General features: G+C 41.6%; 1 protein-coding gene across 1 annotated transcript in view; it reads left to right on the top strand.

Moving 5' to 3' along the window:
- galntl6 (polypeptide N-acetylgalactosaminyltransferase like 6) overlaps positions 1-27,153 on the top strand; it is a 248,889-nt gene that overhangs the window by 5,751 nt on the left and 215,985 nt on the right. Inside the window, exons 2-3 of the mRNA XM_048594039.1 lie at positions 9,382-9,429; positions 11,373-11,445. Of these exons, the coding sequence (XP_048449996.1) occupies positions 9,382-9,429; positions 11,373-11,445 (121 nt within the window). The remainder of the gene's footprint in view (positions 1-9,381; positions 9,430-11,372; positions 11,446-27,153) is intronic.

Here is a 27,153-nt window from a genome sequence, read left to right as displayed (position 1 = left end):
GTGTAAATTGACTACAATAGTTCAGAAGGCTGTGGGTTTAGACCCAAAGTAAAATTCAAGCTTGTGATCTTGGCTGATATTTCAGAGACTGATGCATTGTCAGATGTGTTATCCTTCAGATGAAACATAGTTGCATTAACACTACAAAATGGAAGAAATCCACTTAGCTCAAACACATTATCTTGGCTTTTAGAATGAAGAGCTTATATTTATAAGGGAGGTGGTGTTATTGTGGCTGGGCTAGTAATCCAGAGTTACAGGCGAATGTGTGGAGCCGTGGTTTTTATTTTTATTTATTCATTTTGTTGTGGGATGTAGATGTTGTTGGCTGGCCAGAATGTATTGCCTGTCCCTTGAGAAGGTGGTGGTGAGCTGCCTTCTTGAACCGCTGCAGTCCACCTGCTGTAGGTTGACCCACAATGCCATTAGGGAGGGAATTCCAGGATTTTGCCCCAGTAACAGTGAAGGAACGGAGATATATTTCCAAATCAGGATGATGAGTAACTTGGAGGGGAACTTGAATTTGGTGGTAGTGTTCCCATGTGTCTGCTGCCCTTGTTGTTCTAGATGGAAGTTTGGAAGGTGCTGTCTGAGGATCTTTGGTGAATTTCTGCAGTGCATCTTGTAGATAACACACACTGCTGTTACTGAGCGTTGGTGGTGAAGAGAGTGGATGTTTGTGGATGTGGTGCCAATCAAGTGAGCTCATTACCACTTTCTTAAGGGTAATCGGGATATGGAATAATGGCTTTCCAGTTTTAACAATGCCCATGTCATGTGAACGAATGAAAAAAAGGTTCCTTTCTCAAATTGCTTTACAATCAGTGGAGGACTGGTCACTGTTTATATTATTAGGAAACTCTACTACTAATTTACTTAATGCCAAATCAGGTTTGAGATTACTAACCTGATAATATGCCATGGTTTTCTTGCTTGAGAGTTTTATATAGGCCAGACAGCAAGAGAACCAGGGATCATTTATGTCCATCTTGTTTATTTATATTAATTGAGTTTAATTGTATGCAGATGGGTGGGCACCAACTGGAGATTCAATTCTGCCCCTAAAAAAGGCTGAAGCTGTCTTTAGAAATGTATGCTTAGAACAAGTAAATCTGTCAATAAATGCTTATTAAAAATGAGTATAGACTGGCAGAAATTCTGCTCTTCACCAACTGGTTTTCTGAGTTTAGAGCACACCTGAGAGGACAGATGCTGCATCAGTCTGCAACACTGATAACAAGTCATAGAGCTGTACAGCATGGAAACAGAACCATCATTCCAACTCATCCAAGCCGACCAGATACCCTGGATAAATCTAGTCCCATTTGCCAGCATTTGGCCCATATCCCTCTAAACCCTTCCGATTCATATACCCATCCAGATGCCTTTTAAATGTTGTAATTGTCCAGCCTCCACCACATCCCCTGGCAGCTCATTTCTTAAAAAAAAACCACCCTCTGTGTGAAAACGTTGCCCCTTCTGTCCCTTTTAAATCTTTCCCCTCTCACCTTAAACCTATGCCCCCTAGTTTTGGACTCCCCACCCCGAGGGAAAAGCATTGTTATTTACCTTATTCATGCCCCTCATGATTTTGTAAACCATTATAAGGTAACCCCTCAGACTCCGATTCTCCAGAGAAAATAAGCCCCAGCTTGTTCAGCCTCTCTGTCTATATCTCAAACCCTCTGACCCTAGCAACATACTGGTGAATCTTTTCTGCAGCCTTTCAAGCTTAACAACATCTTTCCTATAGCAGGGAGACCAGGATTGAATCCAGTATTCCAAAAGTGGCCAAATCAATGTCCTGTACAGCCTCAACATGACATCCCAGCAATCGGAAATAGCATCACTTAGGTGCCACATTAAACTGGACTGGTTGGACCAAAGGGTCTGTTTCCATTCTGCATGACTCTATGACTCTATGATGAGATTCAGTCCGAATCCAAATGCAACAAGATCTGGACAATATCGAGGCTTGGGCTGACAAGTGGCAAGTAACATTCGTGCCACGCAAATCCAGACTATGACAATCAAAGTCCAGTCTGCCCTCTCATGTGGGCATAAAAGATTTTACGATCAAGAAAAAAAGGCACAGGAATTGTCTCTGATGCCCTGGCCAACATTTATCCCTCAAGTAACATCACTAAACCTGATATAACAAGTTGTAGAGCTGGATGAACACAGCAGGCCAGGCAGCATCAGAGGAGAGCCCAGAAGAGTCCAGACCCGAAACGTCAGCTTTCCTGCTCCTCTGATGCTGCTTCGCCTGCTGTGTTCATCCAGCTCTACACCTTGTTATCTCAGATTCTCCAGCATCGGCAGTTCCTACTATCTCTCACTAAACCAGATAACCTGGTTACTATCACATTGCTGTTTGTGGGAGCCAGGTGGCTGTAATTACATCACACACCAACAATGCCTGGACTTAAGAAAATACTTCATTGGCTGTAAATCAAGGGAGGTAAAGGTTATCAGGCTTAGTGTTAGGACTGAGGAGTTGATGCCTCCATCCAATCAACAGTGATCTTGTTAAATGGCCTTCTTCTGCTCCTATGTCTTATGGTTTTTAATGTTACACCTTTTCCAAGATGCTTGAGAGAGATGAAAGTAAAGTCACAATCACCCTCCCAGACCATGGGACTGCTCCCTTGTTGGAGAGAGGTGACTGGTAATGGTTAAACTTGAGGGTCGCTGTGCCTCAGGTGAGGGGATAAATTGAGAAAGAGAGTCTTGCATGTAACCTCAGACAGGGCAGGAACTGAACCAACACTGTTAGTATTAACTCTACGTTGTCAACCACCTGAGTTAACTGATCCCAACCAATTAAAGCAAAACATTGAGTTGAATTTTCATCTTATGGTCAGGAAACAAGAGCCTGGACTACTCCTTTCTTGCTTCTAATTCATTGGTTCACATCTAAATAGAAACCTTCTTTCATTCTTTAACATGGTTAAGGTACTAATATGGGAAGATTATTTGAGCTGTTTGTGCAGTATCTAGTTAATGCAGGTTGGTTTAGCTCAGTTGACTGGGTGTTGGGTTATGATAGTACTCTGATGACAACAGTGTGGGTTTAATTCCCACCACTGGTTGAGGTTATTATGCAGGACTCTCCTTCTCAGCCTCTCCCCTTGCCTGAGATGTGGTGGCCTTCAGCTTAAATTGTACCAGTCATCTCTTTCTAATGAAAGAGCAACACAATAGTCTGGTTAGACTATGCTGAAACAATACCAATCTAGCTAATATTCAGTTACTTCATTTATATTTGAATATTTACTGTAATGGCAGCATAATACTAATGTTACTAGACTAACAATTTAGCTATTTTGACTAATGCTTTGGAGAAATGAGTTCAAATCCCACCATGACAGCTGAGCGGATTTAAATTCAGTTACATAAAGATGAATAAAATGCTAAGTCTCATTAATAATGAAACTAAATTAAACTGGCTCACCCACAAGAATCAACATTTGACATTATTATTCATAAAAACAAAAGCAACAATTCAAGAAGGCAGCTCATCACCACCTTCTCAAAGGCATTTAGGGTTGGACAATAAATGCTGGCCCAGCCAGATCAACCCATATCCTATGGATGAGTTTTTGAAAAATCTGCTTCGCTGGCATTCTTCAAACCAGGAGGAAATTACCTGTCCTTACCCAGTCTTGGGTATTTCAGCCCAGACTCACAGTACTGTGGCTACTGATTGACTACTGGTTCATATGGAAGCTCATTAGCTTAGATGGCTGATTTGTGATTCTGGAGTGGTGGCATGGTGGCACAATGGTCAGCACTGTGGTTTCACAGCACCAGGAACCTAGGTTTGATTCCACCCTCAGGCGACTGTCTGTGTGGAGTTTGTACATTCCCACAGTCCAAAGATGTGCAGGTTAGGTGGGTTGGCCGTGCTAATTTGCCCATAGAGTCCAAGGATGTGCAATCTAGATGGGATAGTCATGGGAAATTCAGGGTTACAAGGAATGGGGTGGGTCGGTAGAGGATGCTCTTCAGGGGGTTGGTATGGGCTGAATGGTCTGCTTCCACACTATAGGGATTCTGTGAGTGATGCCAACAGTGGGGCTTTAATTCCTGCACCCATTGAGTTTACTTTGAAGGTACTATTTTCTCAAGCTCACCTTTTTGCTGAGGTGCAGTTAAATTCATTGCCAACTATTGCTCTCTGATGTGAGAGCAGTCTTCTGGGACTATGGTGACTTTACCTTGGCTTTGATGTATGGAACAGTTACGGAGAGGGGTAGAATTAGTTTAGTGGACAGCAGCGTTTCAAGGAGGCAACTCACCACCACTTCCTTAAAGGCAACAATGACTGGGTAATAAATGCTGGCCCAGCCAGAGATGCCTACATAATGAACAAAACAAATCTGCAGCATGTTGAATGCAGTGGTTCAAAAAAGCTCAACAAGCATGTTAAGCAAAAGATAATAAATGCTGGATTTGCCATCAGCACTTGCAGCTCAAGAATGAATTGCAAAAGCCCCTTCAGGCAAAACAGTTTTGAATGCAGAAATCAATTGGTCATATTGACGAACAGTGGACCCATTTGAATCAATCATATAACAAAGTCCACTAGAGGGGCAAGTAGTTATAATCAATAATGTCCATTGATTCCCTGGAACTGTGAAAACCGAATAGAGTGTTTTGCATGCAAACCAAATTCTTGTCACATAACTTTTTTTGATGATCGCAGTTACCATCTCGCTAACTCTGAGGGTGTAAGTGATTTGTGTTAGCAGAGTGAGCAGGAACTCTTAACTCCTGAGCACCGATCAACATTGCAATCCCAAAATGCCGCAGCACATTGTCCAATTGGTAAAGAAAAAGATAGAACATAGAACTGCACAGCACAGTACAGGCCCTTCGGCCCACGATGTTGTGTCGAACTTTTACCCTAAAACTAAGGTCTATCTAACCTCCACCCCTACCTTATACTATCATCCATATGCCTATCTAATAGCCACTTAAATGCCCCTAATGAGGCCAACTCCACTACCCTCTCCAGCAATGCATTCTATGCCCCTACCACTCTCTGAGTAAAGAACCTACCTCTGACGTCTCCCCTATATCTACCTCCACTCACTTTAAAACTATGCCCCCTCGTTAGTTAATGACATAAGGCAGAATTTTTCTGGTCTTTTGGGTCTGGGCTGCCAATGGTGAGACAAGTTGCTGGGATGGCATATTGCGACCAGCATAGATAGTTGCTAATTTGGACCACCAGCAGGTGGTCAGTTGAACCTCGCAAATGACTAAATAAATGCAATATCCCAGGTATTTTGCTTACATTGGGAGGGAGTGTTGCTATGTTGAAGACCACACAATGACACTCAGTGGCCTTCCAGCTTCCTTTATGGCACCCAGTTGCTCGTAACACCATCTGAGCTCAAGGATATCCCTCCCTGATTGCCACTCCCCTCCTAAGCCGAATGCACTCACCTGTACATTGAGGGCATCTCTTCACTATTAGGCACTTTCCTTGATATTGCAGTGACAGTTATGGGCACCACTCAGCATTGCTAAGCTGCCATCTCTCTGATTATGCAAGCCACACCTCAGAGAAGACCATGATCCATTGTGAAATCCTGTGAGAGGCCTCTTAATTAGTCTGTGCCCCAGCTGTCACCCATATAATTCAGTCCATGATTTTGAACACTGAAGCACAAGCAAGATGTTCAGAGGGGGCATAGAAAAGGCTCATGAGTCAAATTCTTAACAAACAAAAAATTGCTCAATGAAGGAATACTGGGGTAATTTTGCCATGAAAGGCAGAAATCTAGAGGTGACCTCCCGGAATGCAAGACTTGCACTTATATTGTGCTTTCATAAATTCCAGATGTCTCAAAGTGTTTTCCAGCCAATGAAGCACTTTTGAAGTATCATCACTGGTGTATTGTTGGAAATGGAGCTGTCACATTTGTCTACAGCAAACTTCATAGAATCCCTACAGTGTGGAAGTAGGCCTTTTGGCCCATTGAGTTCATACCAACCCTACAAAGAGTATCCCACCCTGAGCCAACCCCATCCCTGTAAAACTTGCATATCGAGGCTAATCCACCTAGGTTGCACATCCCTGGACACTATGGGCAATTTGGCATGGCCAATCCACCTAACCTGCACATCTTTGGACTATGGGAGGAAACCCATGCAGACACGCAGAGAATGTGCAAACTCTACACAGACAGTCACCTGAGGGCAGAATCGAACCCAGGCCCCTGACACTGTGAGGCAGCCAGTACTGAGCCACCATGTCACCAACTCCCAGAAAAACACAACGCAATAGCTGTCATAAAAGCTGATGTTAGTTTTGGGGAAAAATATTGGCCAGGACATCACAGAGAACTCACTCACTGACCTTAAAGATAGTGTTACTAGTACCACTGACAATGAACATTGTGTCAACACTACAATGGAGTCTTGGGCCCAGAATTTGTGCACAAGTCTCTACTGTGGCACCTGAGCCTCCAACCTTCTGATTTTAATTTGACATCATATAACAAGTTAATGAATATCAAAAAATTTAATCTGTTTCAAACTGAGAAGTGGCATTCACAGTCAAGAGATTCAAGCTAGTGAAAGGCAAACATTGATTAATGCCGAAGAGATTTTATTTTCCACAAGCAATGATGCACAGCCAGGAATGTTATGAGGATGAAAATCTGAATTAAAGTTTCTTTTGTTGTGTGGTTTGTGTTCATACCTAAGAGTTTGAATTTAATAGACTGGCTAAGAAATGCATTAAGACTCAGCCTTCTTAAGAATTCTGCTTATTGCATTTTACTACCAATACAACTATACGTGGCATTCTGAAATATACCAGGCTGTAATCTTATTAAAACTAATCTCTACATGTCCTTCTCTCATTCTCAATGCACTCTTCCCAATGTAATTCTAACTAACTCCACTCAGAGGTGAGTATCCCTATGACATCATCACAAGATTCTCCAGGGTCCTAAAGCTCTTACTTGACAAAGAGTCGGTTGGGTGCAGTATGAGGGAATTTTCCTTTTTTCTTCTGTCCTCGGTGGATGAACAGTGAGAGGCTGTAGGATCTCTTTCATCTGTATCACCTTAAGACGGTCATGGATGGATGCCCCGATAAAACAATTGTCTTTTCTTTAACTGAGCTGAAATAGACTGCCACCATTTGAGAAGTGAGAAGGTGAAAATATCCTTTGACAGATTACTTACTTTTTCTGATCCTGTGAATGATTGGAAAGCCAGGTCTACCAAATTAAGTCAAATCAGCTGCAATTAAACGGAATAGAAGGGAAGATTTCCAAAGTGAAATTATAAATGTAATTGCAACCGGACAAACCATATATCTTAAAAGGAAAGCTTTGTGCAATGTTTTTGATCTCCAGGAATAATCAGTAAAATGCTTTCAGATTTGGGGTTTACTGAGCAAATGCAACGTTGAATTCAAATTAGAATTGGGTTTATTGTCATATGTATTCAACTCATAAAATAACAGGAGTACAGTGAAAAGTGTACAATGTCACCAACACACAGTGCCATCTTCGGTAGAAGCGGGTACCTAGATACAAATCTTAGGTTCAAGAAAATGAGAAAATAAAGAAAAAAAAGTTAATGGAGTTGCTATGCGCCATCACCTGCACCTCATGCCTTCCCCATCATGAAAACGTAGGATTTTGACTGAAAGTGTAAACACTGCCTAGTTACAGAGGGCAGCTGATTTGACTTAATTTGATGGATCTGGCTTTCCAATCACTCCCTGTACTGAGCTGGCAAATTTTCTGCCTGCAACAGCACATATTCTGATCAGGCTTAACCCTTGTTTGTGGATTACATTTTTCCACAGCTAATTATCACACATAATCAGATTTAGACCTAAATTCCGGGCTTGTCCATGACTATTTGTCTTTGAATTAATTATAAAGAGAGTGATACGGACAGGAATTTATTAGGCCAGCAAGTATTTGTACAATAAAAACAAGACTCCAATTTGTATTCATAAATGTGAGCTGCACAGTTCATCTGGACCCAGACAGTCACAGCGTGCTGATGAGCAAAGTCAGCAAAATAACAAGGCAGCATCAGAAAAAAAAATGAACATCTGCAAGACGGAAGAATAAAACAAGGTGACACAAAAGTAGGTTAGGAATACGGATTGTAGGCTAGAATAATGGGATCTTCTTATCAAATGATTTAAGTGATGGTCCAAAATCCTGATGGAGGAATGGTTCTCAAGAGGTGCCATGCTTCAATTTTAAGACCAATATTTCAGGGCCATAAAGACTCCCAGGTCAATGACTCACCACCTCAGCATCATGAAGTCAACTGCTGCAAAATCTCCAGTGGTGGTAAAGAAAAGACTAGCATTATTATGTGCCTCATCAGGACCTCTTAAGACTTCTCAATCCATTCATCACTTTTCCAATGTAGTCATTGCTCTTCTGATGACAGATGGAGCAAACAATATCTGTAAAGCAAGATCTTGTGTCTGGCAAATAAAATTATTTGGAGGTCTTGACTCAATTTTGGCCAGGGCAACGGTTGTAGAGATATAGTTCTTAGGACCAAAGGGATCAAAGGATATGAGGAGAAATCAGGAACAGGTTACAGAATTGGATGATCAATCATGACCATGTTGAAAGGCAGAGCAGGCTCAAAGAGCCAAATGGCCGACTTCTGTTCTTTTTTTTTGTTTGAAGGTTTCTAAATTTGGGATCAGCTTGGGAGTACAGTCTTCAATTACACCTGGGTCCCTCAGCTAAGCCTAACCAGAACACCTTTGTCTCCCAGTCATTGAAGGTGCAAGCCTTTCTCTCATTTCTGATGGTGGCTACGTTTTGATCACATTAAATAGCAGAGCAGGCTTGAAAGGCTGAATGGCCTACTCCTGTTCCTATTTTGTATGTTTCTTTGTTCTAGATTGAGTGACACCACAGCTGGAATTATGACACATGTTGAAAAGGCCATTCAGCCAATTGTGCCTGTGCCATCTCTTTGAAAGAGCTACTCAAGGAAAACCACTCCTCTGATTTTTCCTGACAACTTGGTCTTTTTATTCCCCCTTGTTAAATGCATTCCAAATGTTAATATTGAACCTGCTCCCACTGTTCAACGTAGCTATGGTCAAAAGAACTCATTGAATCAGGAAAGTCTAGTCAACTGGGTAAGTACAAACATTGTCCAGAATAAAGCTCACTTATTTTCTTTTTGTTAGTTATGAGCATTGCTGAAAAGGCCTACAATTTATCCCTATTCCAAGTTTCTCTTGACAAAGTGATGGTAGATTCACCCGTGTGATGGGAGTTCAGATTTTGAACCAGTGAAGTAGAATATTGTAGTTCCAAATCTGAATAGTGCTTGCATTGGAGGTGAACTTGCATGTACATGCAGCTCCCTTGTGCCAGCTGCTCTTGTCCTTCTCAGTGGTAGAGGATGCAGGTTTGCTGTGGAAGGATGCTTGGGGAGTTAGAACAGTACACCTTGTAGATAGTATAACTTCTGCCACAATGGCAAAGCGATAGGATTGATTGATTGATTTATTGTCACTTGTACTGAAATACAGTAAAAAGCTTTGTTTACAAGCAGTACAGGCAGATAATAGTTAGCAAGGATGTACAGATCAAAAAGACTTATACAGAGGCATACAGGTTACATTGCACAGAGCGTGCGCTAGGAGGGATCAACGTTAGCAAGATCAGCATTATTTGAGTTTAGAGACTCCATTTATCAGTCTAATAACAGCTGGGAAGAAACTGTTCGTGAACCTGTTAGTGCGTGTGTTCAGGCTTCTGTATCTTCTGCCTGACGGAAGAGGTTGTAGGAGATCAGTACTGGGGTGCAGTGGGTCTTTGATGATGTTGGCAGCTTTTCCGCGGCAGTGAGCCATGTAAATGGAGTCCATGGATGGAAGGTTGGCTTCTGTGATGGTCTGGGCCATGCATACTACCTTCTGTAGTTTCTTACAGTCCTGGGCAGAGCAGTTGTCATACCAGGCCGTTATGGACCTGGACTGTTTGCTTTCTATTGTGCATCTGTAGAAGTTGGTGAGGCACTTTATGGACATACCAAATTTCCTGAGCTGCCTGAGGAAGAGGCGTTGTTGTGCCTTCTTGATCGTCGCATTTACATGGGAAGTCCAGGACAGGTCATTGGTTATCGTCACTCCGAGAAACTTGCCGTTCCCAACCCTCTCTACCTCAGCTCCATTGATGTAGGAAAGGACGCGTCCTCCTCCTTTCTTTGAAGTCAATGATCAGTTCTTTTGTTTTGCCAACATTGAGAGAGAGAGTTTGTTACCATTGCACCATAACACCAGGCCCTCCATCTCCTTTCTGTATTTTGACTCATCGTTATTTGATATCCATCCTACCACGGTGGTGTCATCAGCAAACGTAGATGGCATTTGCATTTTGGTTGGCAAATCAGGCAGGACTTATACACAATGGAGTAAAATCAGGGAGTACAGTGAGGGGCTGAGAATGCATCCTTGGGGAGCTCGAGTGTTGAGCATTATCTTGGAGGAGATATTGTTGTCTATCTTCACTGATTGCAGTCTGTGAGTCAGGAAGCTGCGGATCCAGTTGCAGAGAGTGGAGCCAAAAGCTAGGTCTTGAAGTTTTGAGATCAGTCTGGAGGGGATTATTGTGTTAAATGTAGAGCTGTAGGCAATAAGTAGGCATCTGATGTAGGTGTTTTTGTTGCTGGAAACTATTTGACGGATGAACTTCAATGCAGAGAAGTGTGAAGTGCTGCATTTTGTTCAAAAGAAAATGGGCAGACAATATAAAACAAGGGGTACAATTCTGTAGCAGGTGCAGGAGCAGGAGCACAGAATTGCATATGTGCCAGGTTATTGAACATGGCAAGGCAGGTGGAGTGAGCAGTTAATAAATATTCTGAGCTTTATCAGTGGGGACATGGAGTACAAGAGCACGACTGAATTTGTATAAGACAATTGTCAGACCTCAGCTGGATTATTGTGGTCAAATTCTGGATGCCAAACTATGGATAGGTTGTGAACAAACATCGCAGGGAATGCAGAAGAGATTTACAAAAATGGTTCCAAGGATATGGATCCTCAGTTATGAAGATAAATTGGGGAGCTCGGACTGTCCTCAATGACAAGAAGAGTAGATGTGAGAGAGAATTCCAAAATTATGAGGGGACTGGATACAAAGAGGGGTGTTTTTGTTCACAAAAGGATCTAGAATGAGGTGACACAGATTTAAAGTGATATGGAAAAGAAACAATGATGATGTGAGAAAAAGCTTTTTCACATGCATGACTGGGATTGGAATGCACTGCTTCCTTGTAATGGCTTCCTCTTGCACTGTAACACTTTTGTGATTCTGTGATTCATGAGATGTGAACCTTGTTTGCAGGGCCAGCCTTATTGGCCATCCCTTATTGCCCTTTGAGAAGGTGGTGATGAGCCATCTTGTTGAACCAATGCAGGTAATATAGTGTAGGTACATCTTCAGGACTTTTGGGAAGAGAGTTCTGGGATTTTGCAGGAGTGGCATGTATCGTTCCTTCTCAGTGTGGTGCATGACTTGGGGGAGATCTTGCAGATTTTGCTGTTCCTGTTTGGTTTCCACAACATTATCCTTCCAGGTAGTAGAGGTTTGGAAGATTCTATCGAAGGGGCCTTGGCTGGTTGCCACAATGTGTTTTTTTTAAATCCATTCATAGGCTGTGGATATTGCAGTCTGGGCTGTCATTTATTGCCCAAACCAAGTTACCTTTGAACTGAGTACCTTGCTGGGCCATTTCAGAGGGCAGTTAAGAGTCAACCACATTGCTGTGGGTCTGTAGTTACATGTAGGCCAGACTAAGGAAGGACAGCAGATTTCCTTCCCTAAAGGGCATCAGTGAACCAGACAAGTATTTCATGTCAGTTGATAATGGATACACAGTCACCATTGAGACAGCTTTCATTTCCAGATTTTTCCAGAAATCAAGTTTATCATCTATCATGCTGGGATTTAAAACCCATGTTCTCAGAGCATATGGTTTTGTATAAGTTAATGGATGGCATGCTGATCAAACACATTGTGTTGCCTTAGATGGTGCTGAGTAGCTTTATATTATTTTTTTAAACTGCCCATACCACTTGCACGTTACCTTGTCCGAAAAATGTCTGCAACCCTTGTTCAGTCCAAATTAGATAGTTCATGTCTCGGTTGAGATTTAAATTATCTAACTCAAAAATGAGATGTCAGCCAGATGAACTAAGCTCATGGTCAGTTGTTGTTCATGGATGCTATCAGACTTATTGAATTTCTCCAGCATTTTCTCTGTTATGGCATCATTCCAGGTTGCTATGCAACATGTACCCAAGTGGTCACTGATAGCTGCTCAAAATTGTTTGAGCTTTTAATATGTAAAATATTTGTCATCAGGAATTTAGCCACTTTGTAGTTTAATATCCCAGTGGACAGTGGTAGATAGTCCACTGCAGTACTGCAGTTGCATTTAGATAGTGCCATTACATAGAAACATAAAAAATAGGAGCAGGGGTTGACCTTCAGACCTTTGAGCCTGCCTGCCTTTTATTATGACCGTGGTTGGCCATCTAATTCAATAGGCTATTCCCCATTCTCCTCCATATCCCTTGATCCCTTTAGCTCCAAGTGCTATATCTATCTCCTTCTTGAAATCATACAATGTTAATTTACTAAAATGTCCCAAAGTACTTAAGAGGAGCAATTACTATGTAAAATTTTAACTCCCAGCCACATGAGGAGCATGGATAGAGACAATAGCCAAGGTCTTTCCGCCAGAGTAGGGGAGTCCAAAACTAGGGGACATAAGAAGGGAAAGATTTAAAAGGGATCTAAGGAGCAACTTTTTCACGCAGAAGGTGGTGCATGTACGGAATGAGCTGCCAGGGAAGGCTGGTACAATTATAACAATTAAAAGGCATCTGAATGGAAACATGAATAGGAAGGGTTTAGAGAGACATTGATGAAATGTTGACAAATAGGACTAGATTAATTTCAGGTATTTTGTCAGCACGGCCGAGATGGACCGAAGGGTCTGTTTCCATGCTGAACAACTCTATGACTCTAAGAGAATCAAGTTAGTTAAGCATGTTTTATCTTAAGCAAATCTTTTTAGGTTTTCCTTAATTAATCCAAGGGACTCAAAGGTTTGACCTGGTCCCAGTATCAAGGTTAAACTGACTGGCCCATAGTTGCTGAGGTCATTGGAAAAGGGTGTAGCATTTGCAAAGCATCCTCTGAGCCGTGCTCATGTATTTGAGGATGATCAAGAGATTGCAAACAGTAGCAATTTGCATCCTTCCTTCATTTGCCATCTGTGGATGCATCCTATCTGGTGCTGGAGAGTTAGTAACTTTTAGTACAGTTAGCCTTTCCAGTATGGACAGGATCATCGAAAAGTTGGAGCTCAGAAAGAGATCATCCAGCCCATTGTATCCACACTGGCTCTTTATAAGAGTGACTCAGCTAGTCTCACTCCACTTGGCCTTTCGAAATAATCCTGCAAATTTTTATCCTCAGACAATTATTGCATTCTCTTTAGAAAGCTGTAATTGATTGTCCCCACCACACTCTCAGAGAGTGCATCCTAAATGTTTCACCTCTTGCTGTGCAAAAGATAAAGTCTGTCCCTCATATCCATGTAGATTTTAAAAAGTCCTTCCTCACCAGATGTGTAGGTAAGTATAAATTCTAAATCTAGAAGGCTGATGCAGGAAGAGACTCCCCATTACTTTGAGTTTTTGTGCGCAAGTTGATGTTCTGAAGCGATTAGCTTCTCATGATGTCTAGCTGCTGACAGTTTTTGAATGTTCTCTATGTTTGAATGTTTTCCTCCAGCTATTGTCTCTGAGCTTCTGGTGTCTTCTTTGTATGTACAATGTGAGCAGTCAGGATATCTTGGCAGCAATTTAATGAACACAGTAAAGCTCGGGGCCTAATTTATTCCCTGAGGGAACTCTTTCTGCCAAAGGAAGGCAGATGCTGTGCTTTATTTGTCATTGGTAATTGAGCAGTAAAGTTTCACCTCTCAAGTTTAGGGAGTGCTCAATCTGTGTCATCTTCCTTATTAAATTTCTACAAAAGGACACCTATATATTCTTTCCTTTATTCTTTCTTTGGATGTGAACATCACTGACAAGGCCAGAATTTGTCGCCCATCTGTCATCACAAAGCCACTTCAGGGGGCAGTTAAGAATCAATTGTACCTGGTCTGGAGTCACACGTAGGCCAGGCCAGGTAAGAATGGCCTTTCCCTTCCAGAAAGTACATTAGCAAACCAAAACCAGAAATTGCTGGAAAAGCTCAGCAAGTCCAGCAGCATCTGTGGAGAGAAATTAAAGTTAACATTTCGGATTGGGTGACTCAGAGGCAGATGCATTTACAATAATCAATGTTTGTTTCATGACTGCTATTTCTGAAACTATCTTTGTGTTTCAGATTTATTAATTGAATTTTAAGTTTAACCATGTACTGTAGGGGGAATTGAACACATGAACACAGGATTAGCCTGGATTACTCATTCCATGACTATTGATACTATATCACCATCTGCCCAAATTCCACCTGGCAAATGTTTCTAAGTATTTGACATGTTAAAAGGTAAGAAATAGGAGCAACAGGCTATAGTACCTCTGAACCTACTCTGTCATTCAATAAGGTCAACTCAACTTCACACTCCCATCTTCATCAATATTTCTTTGTTTATTGGTGTCCAATAATTAATCGACCTCAGTGCTGAGTTTACTCAACAACTTAGTCTTCTTGGGTAGAGAATTTAACAGATGCTCTCAGTGATGAAATTTGTCCACATATCAGCCCTAAACACTGAGACTATAAAGCTACATAAAGCCTCTCTAAACAGGGAGAAACACCCTCTCAACATAGACTCATACAGCATGGAAACAGATCTTTCAGTCCAACCAGTCCATGCTGAACATAATCCCAAGATAAACTAGTCCCACCTGCCTGCTCCTGGCCCATATCCCTCCAAACCTTTCCTATTCATGTATTTGTAACTGTACCCACATCCACCACTTCCTGAGGAAGTTCATTCCACATGCGAGCCACCCTCTGTGTAAAAAAATTGCCGCTAAGTTTTTTTTAAATCTCTCTCTTTTCACCTTAAAAATGTGCCCCCCCCACCCCGTCTTGAAATCCTCCATCCTAGGGAAAAGGCAACTACCATTAACTCTATCCACAGCCCTCATTATTTTATAAACTTCCATAACGTTGCCTCTCAACCTCCTACACTCCAATGAAAAACGTTCCAGTCTATCCAGCCTTTCTTTGTAACACTCATTATTCTGAAAGCCAAAAAATAAAGGAATCTGAGCATGGGGTTTTAAAATAGAGTTTAAAATAGAACGTTGAACCCAAAATTTGGCTGATGTAAACACAAACATTTCATGTTTCTGGTAAAAAAAATTTGCATAATTGCAGACTTAAACTCTTCAATTAATTGAGGAATTAATTTGTCTATTTTCTCATCCGTCCATGAGAAAATATTTCTTGTTTTATTTAAGTGAGGAAACCTGGTGCAATTTTATTTATATAGCTAAAAATGGGTTTCATCATTACCAAATTACCAAAATCATTACCAGCTCTGAGGAAGGGTCACCGGACCCAAAACATTAACTCAGTTTTTTACCTTCACAGATGCTGTCAGACCTGCTGAGCTTTTACAGCAACTTTGTTTTTGTTCCTGATTTACAGCGTCCGCAGTTTTTTCAGTTTTTGCCAAAATCATCATTTCACTTACATTAAGCAGCCAGTTTTTTGTATGCTGCTTATCTTCCATTTAAAATATATAAAACATTCCTACCAGTACCTGAATACCTGAGAAAATAAGTATGATCTGAGGACATTTTCTTAAACGGTGTTATCAGCAAAATCTTGCATTTTAGACCTGGGACCTATTCAGCCTGTTGTGTCTGTACCAGCATCTCCAAATGAGAAATGCACAGAGTACCATGACCCACCTCCTTCTGTAAATCTGCTCTTTTTTTCTTTTCATACAGCAGTCTGATTTCCTTTTGAAAGTCTTAATTAAATCTACCTTCACTGAATCTCAGACAGCACACTGCAGATCTCAACCACTAGCTGTATGAAAAATATTTCCCTCATATCACCATTGCTTCTGTAATCAACTATCTTAAATCTGTGCCTTTTTATTTTTGATCCTTCCATGAGTGGGAAGAATTTGTTATCATTTACTCCAGTCACTCCGATGAAGAATCACTGGACTCAAAATGTTAGCTCTGCTTTCTTCACACATATGTTGCTGGGTTTCGCCAGCAATTTCTGTTTTTGTTCCTCAATGATATTAGATAGAATCATAAAACCCCGACAGTGCAAATGGGTCATTTGGCCCAACAAGTCCATACCAACCCTCCAAAGACCATCCCACCCAGACCCAGACCCCCACACTATCACTTACAATGGCTAAGCAACCGAGCCTGCACAATTTAGCATGGCCAAGCTACCTACACATATCTTTGGACTGTGGGAGGAAACCAGTGCACCAGGCAGAAATCCACACAGACAGAGGGACTATGTGCCAATTCCACACAGTCAGTCACCCAAGACTAGAATTGAACCTGGACCCTGGTGCTGTGAGGTAGCAGTGCTAATCTCTGAGCCTTCGTGCCACCTCTTGATCAAAGGTATCCTTGATCAAATCTCACCTCAGCCTTATCTTCTCCAAGGACAACAATTCAACTTCTCCAACCAATGTAACAGAAACTCCTAGTTGTGTGAATGAGTCACTTCTGCTACAGAAAAAAAACAACACAATCCTGCCAGAGATGCAGCTGACGGAAGCAAATTTTTAAATTCAGTTTGCCACAACAATCTGAGGTGAAATATAATAAAATAGACATCTGCCGCATCTGTCACAAGAGGAATTTAATTCTTTAAGTTGGATTTCTGCCATTAGCTTTGTATACTATGCAATATGCAAATCATACAGTATGGTCTGACATTTGAAAAACTCTTTGATGCACAATTCAATGGCTCTAGCATTTTCCCAAACATGTTATCATGAGGGAACTTTCAAATCTCTCACATCATTTTCTGTGTAACCAGAAGTGACTCAGCACATATAACTTTGTTATCTAGCCAATAGTAAATCAAAAACAAGTTTCCAAACTCTGGCAACAGAAGGAAATAATTTGCTTTGATGTCTTGCTGCTTTATTATTGCATGTCTTTTAAATTATTAAATGCAGTATTACTGCCTAAATGCTTAGTTTCTTCGTATGATATTCCTCTATCCGTGTTGATTGAAAGGAGATCACAACTCACAAGTGCAGGTCCTGGCTGCAGTATAACTTCAGGCTAAAAAGTGTGTTCCTTCAAGTGTTATTGTTTAGGGAGATGTCAAGAGGGTGCAGAGGAGATTTACTACAATAGTATGGGAATGACGGACTTCATTGGAGAAGTTGGGTTTGTTCTCTGTTGAGCAGAGAAGGCTAAGCAGAAATTTACTTAAGATGTTCAAAATTATGATTGAATCATGAAAGAGAAAGTCTTTCAAGTGACAGGAGGGTGGATAACTAGAAAATATATGATAATTGATAAAAGAAGCAATATGAAAAAAAAACAAAGACAAAGCTTTATACTGCACTTTGCATGACCACCTCAATGTGGTGGATAGCCAATGATCTCTTTTGAAGTGCAGATATTAGTCATAGTGTAGAGTCACAGAGTATAAAAGAGACCATTCAGCCCATCAAGTCTGTCCTGGGTAATATAGGAAATACACAAGCAGTTTGCACACAGCGAATTTACACAAAAGGGATTGTGACAAAGGCAAAATAATCTGCTTTTTGTGATATTAATTGGATACAAAGTGGTATCAAGTGAGTCAGAACCAGAAAAAAAACTATCGCAATCAAAAACACAGAAGCAAAATGCTGCAGATGCTGGAAATTTGAAATAAATAAAACAAAATGCTAGAAATTCCCAGCAGTAGAGGTAGCATCCATGGACAGAAACAGAGTTAACAAGCCTTTCTGGTGGAGGTGCTCTTTCTTTCTCAATTATTCCTGTTTTCCAACGTCTTCCCAGGCATTAGAGTCATAAACTCACCGTCACTACCCCTACAACCTATTGAGTGCTTTATGTCGTGATATCAGCACGTTTTGCACTTTCATAATGTTATGGAGAAAAGATACAAATTAGACCTACACACAATACTCTGGCTCTGATAATCAATGGCAACTATCTGCTATCATTTCATTGATTTGGTTAGCTCACTTGGCTGGATGGTTGGTTTGTAATGCAGAGTGACACCAACAGTGTGGGTCCCATTTCAACACCAATTGATGTGACAATAAAGGTCCCTCCTTCTCAATCTTACCTGAGACACGGTAACACTCATTCAAAACACCACCAGTGCCCGCTAAGGGCTCCCTCCTCAAGTCTGCCTCAATACACATCACCAAATCCAAAATTGCCTTTCTCCAATGGGTTCTACAACAAGCTGCTCCAAAAAGCCATCTTGCAGACGTTCCACAAATTCCTTTTCTTAGGATCTTCTGAATTTCCCAGTGTCTTTCTTACCAACCTTTTCTTTCTCCTGATTGATTTTCTTTCCCACATCCTGACTACTACTTAGAGACCTCGGCCAGGAATCACGAAAAGCTCGCATCCAAGTTCAGTAGGTGAGAGAGAAGGCAAATGGAATGATGGTCTTTATTTTAAAGGGAATGCAATATAAACATCAGGAGGTTTTGCTAAAACGGTACAAGAGATTAGTCAAGCCACAGCTGGAATACTGTGAATAGTTTTAAGCTCCTCATCTCTGGAAAGATAACGTAGTATTAAAAGCAGACTAAAGAAGGTTCATTAGACTGATCACAAATATGAAGGGACTGTGTCACAAGGAGAGGTTGAGGTGTTTGGGCCTGTACTCATTGGAATATAGTAGAATGAAGGGTGATTTTATTGAAATATACAAGATGTTTAGGAAGCTTGACAGGGTATAGGCAGAAAGGTTGTTACCTCTTATGTGACAGTCTAGGACCAGGGGGCATAATCTCAGAATAAGGGGTTGCACATGTTAGACAGAGATGAGGAGGAATTTCTTCTCTCAGAGTGTAGTGAATCTGTGGAATTCTTTACCACAGAGAGCCATCAAGGCTGCATCATTAAGTATACTCAAGGTTGAGATAGATTTTTAATCAGTAAGGGAATCAAGGGTTATGGAGAAAAGACAGGACAGTGGGATTGAGGATTAGGAGATCAGCCATTGAATAGTGGACCAGACTCGATGGACTGAATGGCCTACTTCTGCTGCTATATCCTATGATGTGGAGGTGCCGGTGTTGGACTGGGGTAGACAAGGTCAGAAATCACACTTCACTTGACGAAGGAGCAGCGCTTCAAAAGCCTCCGATTTCAAATAAACATGTTGGAATATAACCCGGTGTTGTGTGATTTCTGGCCTATAACTTGTGGCCTTACACAGTGAGTGTATGAGAGGAGCCGATGCAGAATAAATAAGTAAAATGGGAAACACTTTCCAGAGGAGGTATCAGCAGGATATAATGGAAGGAGAAAAAATATAGGTCAGCAACAGAGGTGTACACTAAACTTCTGCTTCTTTAATGGAAGGGTGTATTAGAGAGAAAAATGAGAGCTTTACTGGTTATAACTTGTGCACTTTACAACATCCCCTTAACTGTATTCACTGTAAAAAGCTGCACAATCATTGAGATAATGTTTGGATTCTGACTTTACAGGCACTTTGCAGAATATTTCATCTCGCTTTTTGCAATCCTAGCAGGAATAGAACATTGCAAAGGGTTAGTTTGTGTGATTCATGAGTAGAGATAAATAGGCAGAAGACATCCCTGACCAGAGGCTCTAATACGTTGTTAGAATAATGGCCCAGCATTAATGTCAAAGTGACATAAAATCCCATGAAGCCAGTAACGTCTAACTGATGTGCTGACTCTTCAGTCGAGGGGGTATTAGTTCATGATGGCCTGTGTGATTTATTCCCAACTTTCATCTCGATAGCTTAGGCTTGAGTTGAAAATCCACGTGAGCAAAAAACCATGACCATTGTATGTGATGCTGATGAGAATGGCTTAACAGCAGATATTGAAATCCTGAATGCGGGGACAAGTTGATTTTTTTATGACTTGATTTGAAATCATGAAGACTTCCCATTTTACTGCAAAATATAAAAATATCTTCCACACAGACGCAGAAATATTTTGCAATCAACATAGAATGGTTATAGTACAGCTGGAAGACATTCAGTCCATTATGTTGATGGAAGCTTGCTGGAAGAGCAACTCAGCTAGTCCCATGTAAATAAGAGTGAAATACTGCAGATGCTAGAAATCAGAAATAAAAACAGAAAGTTGTGGAAGAACTCAGCAGATCTGACAGCATCTGTGCAGAGAGAAACAGATTTAGTGTTTCGATTCTCTTATTCAGAACGCAAGTGAAATTCCCTTCTCAACAAGCAAGGCCAGGTCCTGTGTGAACCAATCTGAGTGTTATAATGAGACTTAATCAGTTTCTGTCCATTTGTTTTAACAGTCAGACTATTGTTCCAGGCCTCTGGGATTTGCAACAAGAGTTCTTCAACTGTAAGATCTATGATTCATTCTCAAAGTCTTTCCTTACAAACATGGCCCAATTGAGAAAAAAAAGGAAGATTTATTATTAATGAAACCATTATCTAGAATTGAAAGGAAAACCTTGTACAGTATTAATGATCGGAAATATGCCTGCTGAAAGAATAATGGAAATGAGTTCCATAGCAAAGTTCAAGAGGGTCTTGAGAATATACTTGAAGGGGAAAGTATTGCCAGGTCATTCAAAAGAACAGGAGAGAGAGAGAGACTGATTGGATAGCTCATTTAAAGAGTTAGTATGAGCTGTGTGTTGGATCCTTTTTGTACTGGAACATTTATGATTTTTTAATTGATCTAACACCTCATTATTTCCCTCATACATCTCCAGGCGCTTCACATTTCAAGACTATTGCTCTGTAGGGCACACTCAGCAACCATTCTCTAAAAAGCATTGTAGTCATTGTAACAAGGTCAGCCAGGTGGATCTCATAGGCTCCCTGACTGGCGCTGTTAACCTGGTCTAATCAGGAAGCCCTGGCTGATAGATATAAACAGGAGTGTCAGCAATCCTGCTCACTCTGAGAGCTGGCTCTGAGGGAGCTGGATCAGTGTTAAGGACTTGGTGATGGGCTACCAGTCCCAATGGAGTTATTTCAAGCATTAGTCTGTCAAGCAATAGTGACAGTTTTTTTTTATTTGAGTGAGGGAAGAGAGTTGGTCAGTTTGGTAATTGATCTCTCTGCTGCTTTTCAAATACTGCCTGGAAACTTGGAGCTATACTGTTCACTATCACTGAAACCTCCTCCTTTTTGAGCATCTTTTGCTGACGCCAAATGAACTGCAGAGATTCAAGAGGGCAGCTCAACACCGACACCCCTAGGGCAACTAAAAATGGGCAATAAATGCTGGCCTGACCAATGGTACCTGAATGAATTTTCAAAAAAATCTTTAATGTCCATCTGAATCATTAGATGGGACCCTTGCTCTAACAACTCATTCAGTGTTGCGGAACAAAGGGATACTGTTGAAGCTTAGCACCTTGCACTCAGCAAAGGTTTAGCTCAGTTGGATGGAAGGTTGGTTCGCGAAGCAGCGTGATGCCAGTGTAACCCAGCGTGGGTTTGATTTCCATCACTGAGTGAGGTTGCCATGAAGAGCTCTCTGTCTCAACCCCTCCCCTTGCCTGAGATCTGGTGGCCCTCAGGTTCAATCACTACCAGTTGTCTCTCTCTGATAAGAGAACAACTGTATGGTCTGGTAACTCACGCAATCAGCAAGAGTGCCATAGAGAATGCACCAGGGAACACTTAACCCCCAAGCCTTTATTTAAATTCCAAAAAGACAAGTCAACTCTGATTGATCAAAACTTTGCCACAGGGAATGCACCAGAGAATGATTGGTCCCTGTGCTTTTGTTTTGTTTAAAGAAAGGTGCGATGCATATGCATGTTCATTCTGTTTGGAGAGGACAGTGTTCTGTATATGATTACATATGCTACAAGGAACACACGTGAACCATGCTGTTTGCCCAGTTAATTCAAAGGATACTATGTCTAATGGTGCCATACCCTTTCAGTACCCATTACCTTAGCTTGTGTGCTGCAGTGTTTGGAGTTTAATCTACATCATTATGATTCAGATGAGTGTCCCACCTTCCCACCAAAGAGGTGTTTTCACAGAGGAAAGTTGAAATACGCTTCCTTTATTTCACAAAAATGAGAAAAAGTTACATATTTCACTCTCTATCCAGCCACTGAACCTGATCCAGTACCATGTATCTATAAGCCCATGCATGGAGAAGATTAAAGGGTGTTCAAGCTGATTCAAGAATTTGATAGAGAGAAACTCTCTCCTGTAGTGGGAGTTCATATCATAAAATTCAAGCAAAGTCCTTCAGGGGTGAGTGACATCAGGAAACAATTCTTCACACAAAGGGTGTCAGAAACTTTGAAATTTTCTCCTCCAAAAGTGTGTCGAAGCTGGATGAATGTTTCAGGCTGTAATTGAAAATTGCAAAGCTGATAATTTATAGGAGCTGACCAGGGGTTGTGCGAGCAAGCTGGTGAGTTTTATGTATTTGTTTATGCGACGTGGAGACCGCTGGCAAGGCCAGCATTTATTCGCCTGGAGGAGGCAGTGCTGAGCTGCCTTCTGGAACTGCTGCAGTACATGTGGCTTCAGTGATGTCAGGGAGGGAGTTCCAGGATTTTGACCTAATGACAGTGAAGGAACAGTGACATGTTTCAACATCAGGATGATGGTTTGGAGGGGAACTTGCATTAACTTAATTAATTAACTGATGGAATGTGCATGGGGCCCTGAACACCCTGCTCCTTTTCCAATTTTTCTGACTAATGCTACCCTCAACATTGCCTCTGATTAATCAAAACTTCAATGATTGTAGTGTGAATTAGTAAGAGATACAAACCGTGAGAGCAGATATCAGCAGAGTGAGATGAAAGCTGAGTAAGTGAATAAGTATATTCTTGGAATGTGATTCAAAGTGGGAATTAAAATGGTATATCCTTTTCAAGTTCAGTTTCGGAGTTAAGTCAGTTAAAAGGCATAATTAAAGGAGGTAGCTGCCTGATTGTGGTAGTTAACATTTAAACACCTGAGCTCTTGTTGTAAATGAGGTGTTGATTAAAAAGTGTCTCGAACCAGATCCGTATAAGAGAGGGTATTCTTGTTTGGGCACCCGGTGCGGAGGGATGTGGGCAGATCGGAGGACCTCCTCATAGATCTGCTCCTGGGCCTGGCCAGGCTAATGATAAACAGGTCCAGGCAGCAAGTCATGTAGGGGGTCATCTCTGCAATTGCCTACCCCACTTTTGTGGTTACGTTCAAGCCCGGGTGTAATTAGAGAGGGAGCATAATGCATCCACCAATGCTCCCAATACCTTGTGGTGGGCACTGCGAGGAATAGAGTGCTTTATTCCTCCCTGTAACTCTACTTTGATTTAGTCCCCTCCTCCTGTCCCTTCCCACCTCCACTTCACTTTTTTCACATAAGCATTAACATAACAAGGTTTTGCTTTTAAGGTTTCACTAGCCACATGGATGCTTTACTGGTGGTGGAAAACAGAATAATGTTTTAGAGCAGTGGCCACCCTCTGTTTCTCGCCCTCTGTTTACGCCCCTTTGTTTCTCATCCTCTGTTTCTGCCCCTCTGTTTCTGCCACTCAACTGGCTGACAGCTCATATAAGACCATGAGATGTAAGAGCAGAAGTAGGCCATTCAGCCCACTGAGTGATTTGGGAAAAATATAAGCCACGGGTGATTTGGGGAAAATATAAGAACATCTGCTGAGCCCGTTTTGGCTGCAGAAGTAGTGTTGGGCGGAATTACTTCTAAAAAACGGAGATTCAGAGAGTGTCCTCATTTTACAAAGAAAAGAAATGGAATTCTTATACTGCACAGCCAGCAAGGTACAAGGTCACAAGACTTTAGCTGAATGAGACAATGGGGAAGGTTACCTGGACACTTTACACCAGAGGCAGTCGCACTATTCAAATTAGGTCGTTCAGAATTGGCCTGCAATCCATGTGAGGCAGGTATGAGGATCCAGTGAAGTGCAATTCAGCAACAACTTTCCAACAGTGACAAGGTCCTACAGCCGTGCAGACAGGAGTAGGGAGAATGAGCAAGCAGATTGTGGCGCTGTAGAAGAGGGAGCCATTCAAGTGGGGGAAGGAAATAGGAATGTAGCTGTAGCAGGAGACAACATAATCAGGAAGATAGATGCTCTTTTCTGCAGCTGTGAGCAGGAATCCCAAAGGTGTCATCTCCTGGGGACTGGAGAAGAACTTGGAGTCAGAGGGGAAGGATCCAGTTTTCTTTGGAGATAATGAGGGCACGGAAAACAACTTCATGTAATTTGTGATAGTGAGATTGACACATATAGCCGCAGGGATGGATTCATACTGTTTGCAAGACAGTTTCCTCGAACAGTGAATCTGTGGAATTCTTTATCACAGATGGCTATCAAGGCGGAGTCATTAAGTATATTCAAAAGACAGATTTTTAATCAGTAGGGGAATCAAAGTTATGGGGCAAAGGTAGGAAAGTGTAGTTGAGCATTATCAGATCAGCCAGTGGCAGAGCAGACTCAGTGGGCTGAATGGCCTACTTCTGCTCTTACATCTTATGGTCTTATTTGAGCTGTCATCCGGTTGAGTACCTACAAAAATGACGGTATGGAACGAGCTGCCAGAGGAAGTGGTGGAGGCTGGTACAATTACAATGTTAAAAGGCTTCTGGATGGGTACATGAATAGGAAGGGTTTAGAGGGATACAGTCCAAATGCTGGCAAATGGGACTAGACTAATTTAGGATATCTGGTCAGCATGGACAATTTGGACTGAAGGGTCTATTTCAGTGCTGTACAGCTCTATTACTTTATAACTTATAGTTTAGTTTGGGATTATGTTCGGCATAGACTGGTTGGCTATATGCAGCATGGAAACAGACCCTTCAGTCCAACCAGACCATGCTGAACATAATCCCACATTAAACTAATCCCACCTGCCTTACTTTATAACTCAATCCTTCCATACCCAGAAACATCCTGGTAAATATCTTCTGAACCCTCTCTAGCTTGTTAATATCCTTCCTATAACTGGGCAACTAGAACTAGACACAGAGGCCTCACCAATGTCCTATACAACCTCAACATAACATCCCAACTCCCACGCTCAAAGGACTGAGCAATGAAGGCAGATGTGCCAAATGCCTTTTTAACCATCCTGTCTACATGTGACGCAAACTTTAACAAATTATGTACCCTTACCCCTCGGTTTCTCTGTTCTACAACACTACCTAAGGCCCTACCATTAATTGTACAAGCCCTACCCTTCTTGACTATTGCTTTGCAGCTACATCAGCAGTGAAAAAATGGTGATCAAGCAACTGGAAAATCCTCATGTTTTGAAAGGCTGTATATAAATGCAGACCTTTCTTTCTATCACTATGGACGAGAGGATTTTTTTTGGTTTTGGAGCTTTAGCTGAGCATCCACATTTGAAACAGATTAAAAACTGCCAAACCAGGATTTCAGAGCAAAAATGTAGCCCTTCTATGTGGTAGTTCAAACCCTGATCCAAATGCTCATGTGCTAATTATCATTTGCATTGAAGCAAATCCTCTTAAACTCTGATCATGTCAGTATGAGCTGAGATTACTGTTGTCACATATAGAGATTGAATTCTGATCTCTATACTACTATTGCCTTTGTATGCTCATAAATGAAGTCATAGAGAAAAGGGTAGAAAGTCAAAGGCACACAGGCAGTAAACAGCGAGCTCAAGCTGGTTCCTGTCTCTTAGTGCTTACGTGTGGATGCTTCATTAGTCCCTAAAGGGCTGAGGAACTAAGTACAAGCTGGGAGCAACATTGCTGCCATATCTTGGGCTCAATGATAATAAATCATGTTGGGTCTCATCCCTCACTGAGCAGAGACAGACAGAAAGGGAAGGAAATTATTCTCACTGGAGCACTCCACCTGTCCCTGGTGAACTGTGAATGTCCCTACCCTCATTTTCCTTGCTCTCTTATTTTGCTTCTTCTCCCTGAGTTTTCATTTGACAAAGACACAGTGCATTTGATAACACAGAACAGCACTTTCCTGTCGGAGTTTGAATTTATATTCAAACAGCAATGTTTTATTGTACAGTGAAACTTGAAAAAATACCTTGTAGGCAGCACCAGGAAGAAATCATTACTGTTTCTCCCCTGCTCTGTCTGTTTCCACATTCGTCCCGATCAGAGATTAGGTTTGTCTGGAATTCACCTTCCATTCTCCGAGTTAACCCATTCCACAACCTGCTGTCCCTGTTAAAATAGGAGAAAGAGGCTTTTCAGAAGAACCATGTCATGTTGTTATGAAAGTACATTACTGTATTATTACAGAAAATTGCGTTTCCCAATGAAGTGTCAATATGCAGCAAGACCTGGAGAACATTCAGGCTTGGGCTGATGAGTGACAAATAACACACATGCCACAAAGTGCAAGGCAATGATCACTTCCAATAAGACAGTCTAATAAATGGTATTACCGCCACTGAATCCCCCACTGTCAATAGCCTAGGGTTGCCATTGAGCAGAAACTGAAACAGGCTCTCCTATGGCTACAAGAGCAGGTCGCAGGCGAGGAATTCTGCAGAAGTAACTTTTTCCCCAACCTATCAAACATCTACCAGGCACAAGTCAGGAGTGTGATAGAATGCTTTCTATTTGCCTGGATGAGTGCAGCCCCAATACCACTCAGAAAACTTTACACCATCCAGGACAGAGCAACCTGCTCAATTCACGCCACATCCACCACCTTCAGCATTCACTGCCTTCACCGATGACATACAGTAGCAGCAGCGTGTACCATTTAGAAGATGCACTACAGTTGTTTACTAAGGCTCCTCTAGTAGACCTAATCAAAGAGGTCTACAGAACAGAAAAAGGCCCTTTGGCCCATTGCATCCATTTTCGTCAAAAACAAGCACCTAACTATTCTTAGACAAAAAGGTGCAGAGCTGGATGAACACAGCAGGCCAAGCAGCATCATAGGAGCTTTCC

The sequence above is a fragment of the Rhincodon typus genome, chromosome 3, assembly GCF_021869965.1.
Source record: "Rhincodon typus isolate 14 chromosome 3, sRhiTyp1.1, whole genome shotgun sequence".
Lineage (NCBI taxonomy): Eukaryota > Metazoa > Chordata > Chondrichthyes > Orectolobiformes > Rhincodontidae > Rhincodon > Rhincodon typus.
The sequence above is the reverse complement of the archived record's forward strand: the minus strand, read 5'-3'. Positions and strand labels throughout refer to the sequence as shown.